At 46.0% G+C, this 12582-nt stretch overlaps 1 protein-coding gene across 1 annotated transcript; it reads right to left on the reverse strand.

Moving 5' to 3' along the window:
• Positions 1–1937: 1937 nt before the first annotated feature.
• On the reverse strand, positions 1938–3272 carry LOC307245341 (chymotrypsin B-like; the record flags this gene model as incomplete). Its single annotated transcript, XM_080020871.1, has 2 exons — positions 1938–2683; positions 3221–3272. The coding sequence occupies 2 exons, from the start codon at positions 3270–3272 to the stop codon at positions 1938–1940; spliced, it is 798 nt and encodes a 265-aa protein (XP_079876997.1).
• Between the last annotated feature and the right edge of the window lie 9310 nt (positions 3273–12582).

The raw sequence follows: 12582 nt of genomic DNA on the forward strand, positions 1-12582 counted from the left end.
AAAACCTTCAAAAATTAAAAAATCATTCGACAGGGCTTGGAAAATGGCTGGGGCATTGGTCAATCTAAAATGCATCACCACGTACTAGAAATTACCTAGCAGGGTGTTGAAGGCCGTCTTCCACTCATCTCCATCCCTGATCCAGACCAGATGGTAAGCGTTCCGTATCTATTTGTGGTGGTAATATTATTTAAACCATGGAAGTCAATACAGAGTCTCAAATCTTATCTTTCTTCTCCATGAAGAAGAAACCCGCCCCTAAAGCGGATGAAGAGGGGCGTATAATACCTGCGACTAAAGAGTCCTTAATGTACTTCTCCATCGCCTCTCGTTCCAGACAGGACAGGTTGTAGAGACGACTAGAGGGCAACGGCCAGGCAAAAGAACAATGGCACAGTCATAATGTCTATGGGGTGGCAGGGACAGGGCTAAGTTTTTACTAAAAACCTCACCCAAGTCGTGATATTCTTCTGGGACTGAAGACAAGTCTGGGGGTTCCAGTGGTGGTGAGGCCGTGGCACCATCTGCAGGAGACGGCAGATTTTTGGAGAGGCGGACATAACCACCGGCGGATGCGCATGTGACTATTCATAGCCGTGTATTGGTTAACGCAATATATGGCTCACTTGCGGCAACTGTAAATCGCAAGAGCACAGCACACACCATGTCCTCTGTGAAAGCCAGGCCTAGCGCCACAAGGGGGCATGACAGGGCTTGCCCCCTCAGTTATATTTTCTGGTCACCCCATTTAAATGTTATGTACCCTATAGAAAAATATCAAAAACAACAAAAATATTGACAGAGATACAAGTGTCATAGAGACGACAGTAATGAAACACCTTATTTGAAGCTTGTTATCTGATCCAGTCTCTTTTCCCACTGCACAAACAGCATTCAGCGCTGTTCAGCGCAGCGCTGACAGTGCTGATAGCGCTTTGGGCTCATATTATTCTATTTAATCAAAAATTTACAATTGTTTTTCAGATATAAAAAAATAAACTCAAAAGAATTCTCTTCTCTGCCTTTGCGCGTGTAATGGTCCCCCCATCATCATAGTACAGCTGTTTCCAACAACACTTGCTTGAAAAAAACAAAAACAAAAAAAACCACGTCTGCGCGTGTCTGCCCCACTGTATTGCAAGATTTGCCCCTTTGCCATTTTTAACTGCCCCCTCACTTCATCCTGGCGCCAGCCCAGCCCTTTTTGTTTTAGATTAAAGATTAATATTAATGATAAATCTGAGTATAAGATATAATATTTATTAAATTTATAATTTCTATTTCAGGTGCATATTTATATTTATATTTATATTTAGGATTTATATTTAATATTTATATTGTGACATTTATATTAAATATATAATTCTTAAATTGATACATGTGAAAAAGTGAGATGAATATTAACATGCGTTTTGTGTGATGCCAAATCTCTGGAAAATGGTGCAATATTTAGGCTTAATATGGAAAAATTAAGCACATTTTTGAGAGGTATAGAATATTATTTGATATTATATAATACTACAATTCTAATGATCCCAAACTATACTAGTATGCTATTCAGTCAAAGTAATGGATCTGATAGGTATTCTATATTTGCCGATTGTTGCATTTTAGGGCATGTAATTAGTACTAAAAAAGTGGTCATGATTCAAGTTAGTAAGTTGCTTATATAATAAAGTTAAACAGGAAAAAAATGACGCAGAAACATCTATCGAGAGTTAAAAGTTTAATATTTCTGTTGTAAAGCTGTTAAGCACCATACATTTTAGCATATATATTTCTATTTCTCTGGAACTTCTTTTTTCACAATGTTAAAAAAGATCTATTAAAATTCACAATCCAACTCAGTAAAGGGTGGTTCTCTCTCACTCAACCCTGTGATTCGATGTGGGGTACATGGGCTGAGGGCTGGGTTTTCCAGGAGGACGTGGAGGTCTTTAGTTAGCTGCCAGGGTCTGGTCCACCCAGGCACGGAACTCGGTGACGCGGGCGTAGACGGCAGGGGTGGAGGTGGAGCAGCGGCTGCTTCCCCAGGAGACGATGCCGACCAGGGTCCACATGTTGTCCTTCTCACAGACCAGGGGGCCCCCAGAGTCGCCCATGCAGGAGGTAGCTCCAGCAGCGCCGGCACAGATCATGACGTCGGAGATGCTGCTTCCCCAATGCTTCTTGCACTGCTCTTTGGACAGTAAAGGCAGGGCTGCCTGCTGCAGCTTGTTGGGGGTCATGGGGGCGTTGTAACGGGTCAAACCCCAGCCCGAGGTCACACAGGTCATGCCGGGGGCAAAGATGTCACTGGTCTCAGCCAGACACACGGGGGAGACGTTGGTGCCCATGCGAGCAGGGGTGGCCAACTTGATGAGGGATATGTCATTGTTGATGGTGCGGGGGTTCCACTTGGGGTGGGTGAAGACCTTAGCGGGCCTCAGCATTTGGATGATTTCGCTGGTGGAGCCGGAGCCCTTGTCATGCTCACCGGCAATCACGCGGTGGTAGGTCCTGACGTTGCAGTGGGCAGCGGTGACCACCCAGTTCTCGTTGATCAGGGAGCCTCCGCAGAAGTGGAAGCCATTGGACTGCTGCAGGGACACCTGCCAGGGCCATGAGTGAGGGACGGCCTCCTCACCATTGACGATGCGGGCATAGCCGCTCACCTGGGGAGGGATTGCGGGAGTGCCGCAGCCTAGTGAGAAGGAAACCGAGGGTAGTTCCAGCCATTAGAGAGACCAATTCAGCCCAGCATGTAAGACATTTTTACAAAATGATTTACTGGGTAAAAACTGCAAATCAAAGAGAGTGTTTGATGTAGTCACGATGCTTTTGAGTAATCCCACCCCCTGGTTTGAGCCTGTTCTCTAGTTGGAGCCTTTGGTTTGAGTCCATTCAAACTGTTGCTTCACAGTTCCGACTCAGATTTGGAAAATTTGTATAGAGAGCCTCTAAAAGTACTAATCTATAAACGAGTGGATGATTTCAATTGGTGGATGGTCTGCTGATCCACCTGTACGATCTCTGATGCCAGAGGTTAATATGGTGAACAGGATTGATGTGTTTCAATAGAGAACAGCCATATTTTTCCTCTCACAGCTCAACAAAACATGTTCTAGTGCACAGTGAATGGCCTCATGAATCCTAAATAACAAGAGCACATTATCCAAAGCCTCTAAAATATCTTGTTCAAACTACGAAGGCAGGTGAGAGCAGGACCTCAGTTGCTTACCGTAGGCGGCGCTGACAAAGGCAAGGCAGGAGACGACCCAGAGGAAAACCATTGTGATGTGACGCTGGACAAGAGGGTCGGTGCTGTATTTATCCCCAGAGCTGGCTCTACACCCACCAATGGGATGCCGGCCTATATCCAACTCAGCGGCAATTTTTGCCTGCTCACCTGCCTCAGCTGGTGAGCAGGTTTTTGCTGCCTGTCTGTTCTCAGAGTTCTATTGGACCAGGTCAGCACATATAGCTCCCTCTGACCTTGACTTATTTTTTTCCCCTTATTTTTATCTATGTATGTATGATACATACAAATAAAGTAAATGGCAAAAACATGTCAGATACAAGCTGAAATATCTGTGTCAGCAGATCCATAGATAGTTCATTGTTGTTCATTAGTATGATTATAATACTACTACTTATAAAACAATGTTGTAATAGTAGTAGTGGTACCATATACTAGTTAATACTATACTCAGCCTTTTACTGATTATTCTTTACTTACATTTCATTTTATTTTTGGTTTTGCCCTCTACATTTAAATGTGTGTCTTGTATTAAACTCTTATCTCATTGTGTTTTTACTTTATGTTCTTTGCTTTATTGCATGTGTGTGCGTGTGTCCATTGGTTGGCGGTGGACGTTGTTGTGAAATATGGAAATGAAGCATATGGTGCATACTGTGTGAATTTCATGTCTTGATCACATGTGCACTGTGTATGTGGGTGCTAGTCTGTACACGTACGTTTCACTCACCATTAAACCTTCAAATGTCCACCACACTCAGCATAGACTAACCACATTAACTTACAATTACATTCCATTATGTTAAAAGGACACGTTCAGTCTATACAACTGATCTTCAACCATTTGTCTTACTTATAATCAGGAAATCATGTACTTCATATCGCTTCCTATGTATCCTATGATTAAACTATATTATACTATAAATACTACAACTCTCATGAATACTAATAATAAAAATCACTTTATTCACACAAACACACACACACACACACACACACACACACACACACACACACACACACACACACACACACACACACACACACACACACACACACACACACACACACGCTGCTATTTTATTTATTCATTTGTTTGTTTGTAAGAAAGAGTGTGTATGCCATTAGATGACAGATGCCAAGTACCCCTGTGGTTTCCATAAGCTGCCATGTGTGACACGCTGTACGGATCGCATGGTGCGTTTTTTTTCTTTCGATTAGGAAAGTAAGGAATATAAATACATGATGTAAAATAAAAACACACATTTTTGTTTTTTGTTTGGAGAAACATTTAGGAAATTTGCAGAAGCGGCTCATATTGTCTCAGAAATGTCACACTCATTGTGTAGCATTGTTTTGTGTCTATAATTAGCACAAGTGCTTTCAGTGCATATTATATTATTTAAAATGATATAATTATGTTTACAATGATATATTAAGGTGGACAAATCTGTCTTTCCCAGAAAGGGGGGGTCCAGAGCCCCCTGTCCCTATCCATTATTTCCACCCCTGTGCTCATCTCGAACCCAACTCATCATCTCCTCCCTTCTGGTTTGCATCATTCGATCCTCTCTCTAGTGGATGATTGTCTTTCTTGATATTCATCCAAACCAACCGAGGCTTCACCTGCCTCCTGGATCTGATCCATTCTCCTCAAAACCAGACATCCTGCCCTTCCTCACTACAGTCATCAACTCTTCCCTCTCCTCTGGCAGACTTCAGGACAGTAGGAACAGAGCCTGAGTCAAGCCTTTACTCAAGAAACATCTCTCGACCCAGCTGCTGTCTAGAACTACAGGCCTATGTCGTTTCTTTTCTTTCTGTCCAAAACCCTCGAGCAAGCCATCTCCAATCAACTTTCTCTCTACCTCTCTCAGAAAGAAATTCTGGCTTCAAGACTTTCCACTCCACCGAGACTGCTGTCTGTCACAGTTTCAAGGCTTCACCCCTCTCGTCTGTTCTGATTCTCCTAGATCTGTTTGCTGCTTTCAACACAGTTCAGTCAACCATCAAATCCCTCTCTCCACCCTTTCTGAACTTGGAATTACAGGATCTGCACACACCTGGATGACATCATATTTGACCAATCGCTCATACCAGGTCTCATGGAGGGGATCCCTATCCAAACCTTGCACCCTAAACACCGTAGTCCCTCAAGGCACGGTCCTGGGATCTCTGCTGTTCTCCCTGTACACTAAATCCCTTGATGACGTGATCTCCATTACCACTGCTATGCTGATGACCCTCAACTCTACCTCTCCCTTCCCTCTTCGGAATATCAGGATATCAAGGCGCATCTCTGCATGTCTTCATGACATTAATGCATAAATGTCTGGGCACCTCCTCAAACTCAACCTCAACAAGACAAGACTGAGCTTCTCCTTCTCCCTGGGAAAGACTACCCTCACACAGACCTCTCCATCACCATGGAGAACAACAGTTTCTCCCTCTCAGACTGCCAAGCACCTTGGGGTAATTCTGGACAACCAGTTTCCGTGCTCTCTCCTGCAGGTTTTCCTTCGACAACATCTGAAGAATAGGGCCATACCTCACAAGGGACATGACGCAAGTTCAGGCGCTTGTTATCTCCCTTCTAGTCTACTGCAACCCTTGTTTTTTTGGGCATTTTCATGCTTTATTAACTGTGACAGTATGGAGAGACAGGAAAGGCAGGGGAGCAAGACAGGAGATGACATGCAACAATGGCCTCGTCCTGGAATTGAGGACTTAGCCGTGAATATGGTGCGCTCTACCAGGTGAGCCACCAGGGTGCCCTCCGCCACGTTCTGCTGCCTGGGTTTCCTGCCTGTTCCATCAGACCTCTGCAGCGCATCCAGAATGCAGCAGCTTGTGTAGTGTATAACCAACCAAAATCACTTCACTGGCTTCCCATCTAAAATTTATGATGCTGGTGCCCGCCTACAAGGCCATCCATTGAACTGCTCCTCCTTATGTCCAATCACTGGTCAGGTTTGACACTTTGTGTCACAGATGGGTACCGTCAATAGAACCTAAAGGCAAACACAGAGGCAGACAGATGTTTTAACAGACAGGGGAATAGTAGAGGTGAATCCTGGAAAAACAGGGAGGCAGAGGAAGCTGGTGGAAAACAAACTGGAGCTGGATGGACTGGTAGACCCGAAACAGGTAACACAGGATCAGGAAACACGGGATTAGGTAACTGGTAGGGACCGGAACAGCGTGTGAATCATAAAAACTGGCCAACCGACCGACCACATGGTCGGTTGTCTAAGAGGAAGGGAACAGCAGAGCTTATATGCAGGATCACTAAGTGCTGCCAGCAGCTGCTCTCGGAATGATCATCAGCTCAGAATGATCAATTCCTGATCATCAGCTTGTGGAACAGGACCTGAGCGGAGGATAGAGATTGAGAGAGGGGAAAAGACAGAGACAAAAAAAACACTAAACATTCACAGCTTCTTCTTTGAGCTGCTCATGTTAGCGGTCGCCACAGCGGATCATCTGCCTCCAATACCTTCTGTTCTGCGCATCTTCCTCCCTTATACCAACCGCCTTCATGTCCTCCCTCACCACATCCATAAACCTTCTCTTTGACCTTCCTCTTTTCCTCCTGCCTGGCGGCTCCATCCTCAGCATCCTTCTCCCAATGTAACTCTCATCTCTCCTACACACGTGTCCAAACTATCTCAATCTCACCTCTCACTTTTTCACCAAACTGTCCAACCTGAGCTATCCCTCTAATGTACTCATTCTTAATTCTGTTCATCCTTGTCACTCCCAATGAAAATCTCAACATCCTCAACTCTGCCACCCCCAGTTCAGCCACCTGCCTTTTTGTCAGTGCCACAGCCTCTAAACCGTACAACATAGCTGGTCTCACTACTGTCCTGTAGACCTTCCCCTTCACTCTTGCTGGAACGCTTCTGTCATAGATCACTCCGGACACTCTTCTCAACCCAGTCCACCCTGCCTGTACTCTCTTCTTCACCTCTCTCCTGCACTCTCCGCTGCTTTGAATGGTCGACCCCAAGTACTTGAACTCATCCGCCTTCTCCACCTCCACTCCTTGCATTCTCAGCTTTTTGCCGCCTTCCGTCCCATTCAGGCACATGTATTCTGTCTTACTCCTGCTGACTTTCATTCCTCTTCTCTCTAAAACCTGCCTCCACTTCTCCAGGCTCTCCTCAACCTGCTCCCTACTCTCGCTACAGTTCACAATGTCATCCGCGAACATCATAGTCCACAGAGTCTCCTGCCTGATTTAATCTGTTAACCTGTCCATCACCATTGCAAACAAGAAAGGGCTCAGAGCTGATCCTTGATGCAATCCCACCTCTACTTTGCCCTCATCATGCCTACTGCACACCTTACTACTGTCTGACTGCTCTCACATACATATCCTGTACCACTCTTACGTACTTCTCTGCCACCCCCGACTTCCTCATGCAATACCGCACTGCCTCTCTCGGCATCCTATCATACACTTTCTCTAAATCCACAAAGTGTACTTTTCCAGGGCACATGCTTGATGGTGGCCGGTGAAATGGCTCCTCTGCTTTTGACCCATCCTGGCTTGTCCTTCCTCCGGGGGCACAGCCAGGAGCAGTGGGCAGCATACGTGGACGCGCCCGGGGACCAGGTGATAAGTGTCCATCGCTGGTCAGACGATGATGGGTGCATGTTTTTGGTGGGGGTCCTTACTGACGTGAGGTGGAGGAAACCCCATGTGAGCACGGGGAGAACATGCAAACTCCACACAGAAAGGCTCCTGTTTTTGGAAGATAACCCGCCGGAGCACGGTGCCAACAGCGCCCCAGGCGGGAATCGAACCCAGGACCTTCTTGCTGTGAGGCAGCAGTGCAATGCACTGCCACAGCCCCTTTATTCCTCTTCAAGTCTCTGTCTTTGTCCATGGCAAGTCTAAATGGGAAGATGGACTTGATTGTCTCGTTATATAAAGACTTTTGTTCTCCACTAGCTACCGTTGACTGTTCCCATGTTGTGAACGCCAGTGCTTGCTATTTTTATGTGCTGTCAAAATGCTAGGCATACACCATATTTGTATGCCATTGCATCGAGGACAGATTTAGTCTGCGAGTGGAGTTCAACTTCTCAAACTGCAATGCCACTTTTTATTCATTCTGTAATCAAGAACTGCTTGCAGCAACTCTTACCTGTTGACGACCTGCGGGATGACAAGAGCACAGCTTTTTTGTGACACAAAACCACCAATCCCCCTCTTTGGAGAACCATCTTACCATGTTTTGGTCTATAAACAACTAATCATCATTACTACTCCAAGAGTGGGAGAAGCACCACAGGTGAGACAAATAAACAGAAACAAACAACATGTACCTGGGAAAACATAAACATCAAACAACATGTATCTACAAAACATAAATAATTAAGTCCAGGAAAATTGGAACAGAAATTCGGCATGTGGCCTCTTCCTGTGATAGCTATGGCAGTAAAGGAGGGAGAAAAGGAGATGGATATAATCAGGAGGGTGTGAGGTGGTGTGTTCAAAGTGTGCCTGTGATGAGTCTGTATGTGTTTGTGTGTGATGTGTCCACTGGGGAGTGCATGGGACTTCTCCCAATTAATTTTGGTGTATGAGGTTGGAAATAAATCGTAGCGCTTCCAAGCAGTGGAAAAGGCCCTGCAGCCACCCCTGAATCCCAACACTCCACAACTGCAGGAAAGCACCATTCCCTGTAGCCAGAGAAGACCCCCCCCAGCCCCCAGACAAGCCAGAAACCCGTGGAGTATCAAGAACCCCGCCAGAACCACCAGGAGGCACCCGGGGAGCCCGCCACAGAAGCCACACAGCGGGAGCAAGGTCAACAGCTGCCTCCCGCACTGCTACCCACACGGCAAGCCACCAGGACCCAAACACAGCTGGCAGGGCGCCCACCCGGTCGCCCCCCCCAAACTACACCCCGACCCACCAGCGCCCTGCCATCCCAGAAAGCATCAGGTGTGGCTACTCAAGCCATCCAACACAACTCCCAACACCAAACCGAGTCCAGGAAGAATTCCTGGCTGAAACCTACTCCCCCCGCCACCAAGTAGAGAACAAAATTAAAATAAATGTTTAAAACAGATTGACCCAGGGTTCCTATACCTTAAATAAATAATAAACACTGAAACAGGCTTTCCATACCTTATACTAACAAATGTACAAAACAAAAATTAACAGGTCCCCTCCCAGAGGACCTGGGTTCCCCGGAGCAGCATAGTTGACCATCCTCCTTCCACCAGGGCACCTACAGACTGGCCGGAAAGGAGGAAGAAAGAGCGTGGGGCCTCGGGCTCCTGCGCTGGCTAGTGACGGCGTGGCCGGACTTGGCTGCTGCGGGGGCTGCTTGGAGGGGTGGCCTGGCTGCTGGATGGTCCTGGCGATGGCTGCTGGGCGGAGAAGCTAGCTGCCAGCTGTTGCCTGTGGTGGTTGCTGTGCTGATTCTCCTCCAGTCCTCCACCAGACCCCCCAGGGTGCTGCTACTGCCAGTTGAGAGAGGGTTGGCCTGGCTGCTAGGCTGCTGGATGGTCTCGGCGATGCCTGCTGGGCGGAGAAGCTAGCTGCCAGCGGTTACCTGTGGTGGTTGTTGCGCTGCTTCTCCCCTGGTGCGCCACCGGACTCTCTAGGTGCTGCTGCTGCTGCCGCCAGTTGGGAGAGGGTTGGTGCTGGGGCCGCCCGTTGAATCACTGGTGGCTCCAGGGTGGCTACGGACAGCCCTTCTGTGTCCCTTCCCCGTGCCGGAGAATCCCTGCTCAGGTGCCAGGGTCGCAGATTCGCCACTCTCCGGCACAGAGACACAGGGTTGATAACACCAGTTTATTGTAGAGTTAGGTGGAATTAGCCAAGAGTAGATGGAACATGTCATGACACAGGGCTCCCATCCTGACTGAGTGTGTGGACGGGGTTTATAAAACTGATGCTCGTTAGCCCAACCAACGAACATCAGGTGTGGCTGCTCAAGCCCTCCCATCCATCACAGGGTCTCTCGGTCTCAAAGGGGCGGAATGAATGTTAAGAAATGTTTTTATTTCACAGAATGAGTCGTTTTTCAAAAACAGCTCAAAAAGACGAGGGATTAATACCTTAAGGCGACGGTATACTTAAAAAGAAGCTACTGCAGCAGCAATTTGGCAAGACTTTTTCGGATACAAAGGAATAATTATTTATTCATTATAGATTATATTGCTCTGGAAAGAAGTGCCACTGACTCACACTATGCCCCATACTGGCATGGAATGACATATAAAGAAGTAAACAGAGTTCTTATTGAGTATGTTTACCAAGCCTAATAGAGTATGATTGCTGAGGTGTCATGTGCACCTTTGGGCAATATAGAGATGTGAAATGACTATCACATGAATTAATAGATTCACAGCTTTTAGTGAGAGAGTGGGGTTTGTGTGTGTGTATGTGTGTGTGTCTGTGGGTGGGGTCATTGTGTGACAGAGAGTTAAAGATGGTGTACCACCTATAGAGCAGTGGGGGCAAAGAAATATTGCCTTGTGTGCTGAGCGGCTCCTCAGCTTCCACTATGCACCAGTTTCACAGCATGGCCAGTTTTTATCATCTCCTCTTCCCCAGCGGAGGAGCCAGGATTGATTTTGTTGTGACTGTGCTGTGTTGGTGTACATCCATTGCATCCTTCCACAACTACAGACAGGCTCCATCACAATGGCAGCTTCACATACAGCCAGACACTTAAGCCCGCTTCCCACCGAATCTGACAAACAACCACAACAAACTGCAAGTCCATCCATTTTTATGGCGATTTGGATTCTGCACGCGATAAGCTATGACTCGTTTCGGGACTTTGCTCTGGGATGCATTCAAATTTCTAGTGTGACAAGTTTCAGCTCGGCAGTACTACTGGAAGTGACGTCAGTCAGGTTTTTTAATAAGTAAATACTGTAAGTCACGTATATTAACTAATGACGTCATTGACATTAACCTTGGATGTCACCATATTCACTATCAATAAATCTCTTTTTTATAAAGGAACTAAGTGAATTGTACGTATTCTATGTTCACACTTTGCAAACACTATGTCAAAGAAGTTGATCAAACTACTGCAAGCTTAACTTAAGCACAATTCATCCGCAGGCCACTAAGGAGATCTGATAATTCGCAAATGCGTATTAGTCTGGAATCTCTCAGTTCATTTTCAATTTACCAACGGGCGCAAACCATATTACAGAGACAATATCTTTAGATACACAGGATATCACAATGTCGGCTGATTCAAACTCTTCAATCTCTGAAGCTGTATGGTCGGACTCAGACAGACATGAGTGACATTTAGAGCAGACAGTGCACCCAGTAGCCTGCGATGTAAAATCCTTAATAATAGTCACGATGGATATATAAAGAAATTACAGTGGGCCCACGTGTACGAGACAGAATTGGAATTAAGGGTTGAATCACGAAATGCGATATCTTTCTAGATTATTTCAACTGATACTGTTCGCCCTGGGCACAGTCGGTACCGTCAGAGAGGGAGCAATTGGGGCCGCGATTATTTAATATTATATAGTTACGTTTTCAATACTATATTGAGGGGACAACTCTCTACTTCTCCCAGGGAGCAAACACCCAGCCCCCGGCCCCCTTGTAATTTCCGCCCCTGAATGGGGTGGCACATGGAATAGCCCGTGGAATGACCAGTACTATCCCTGCCCCCACCGCTTGGGGGTGCCGTTTATTATTATTATTATTATTATTATTATTATTATTATTATTATTATTATTATTATTATTATATTTTTTGAATCTATAACTTGTTTTTTGCTTGGCCTCCACTGCCTGATTTACCAGACTTGTTCCACTTTTGGTCTTTTGTCTAACATAAATAAATAACATCAGTTATGGATGTATAAAACCTAAAACACAATGACTATTTATCCCACCATGCTTGATGGTGTTGCTTTAAAAACGCGCACCGCACTTTTCCAAATCTAGAGAGAAAGAAAGTGACCGACTTGAAGAGAGAGAGTGGAGATGTACGAAGAGGCTGGGTGAGAGAGAGGGAGAGGCGAGAGGGAGAGGGAGAGAGAAGGAGAGAAGGAGAGAAGGAGAGAAGGAGAGAAGGAGAGAAGGAGAGAAGGAGAGGGGGGGGGGAGAGCCACACTACACCGCGCCATCAACAGCTGGAACAGCGAAGTGGGGTTTTTTTTTTTCCCCGCCATTCAAAACGTCCGGCAATTACGATGTTTACGCACAGGTGAACTTTTATTTTGCGTCCGACTTTCTACAAACAGCAAGCGAAGACAGGTTCCGACGTAAACCGGCCCCCACCCTCCTCTCGTCATTTATTCAATTTACTCGTTTTCATCTATAAGTTGTAAGG

This window comes from Zeus faber, assembly GCF_960531495.2.
Source record: "Zeus faber genome assembly, chromosome: 20".
Lineage (NCBI taxonomy): Eukaryota > Metazoa > Chordata > Actinopteri > Zeiformes > Zeidae > Zeus > Zeus faber.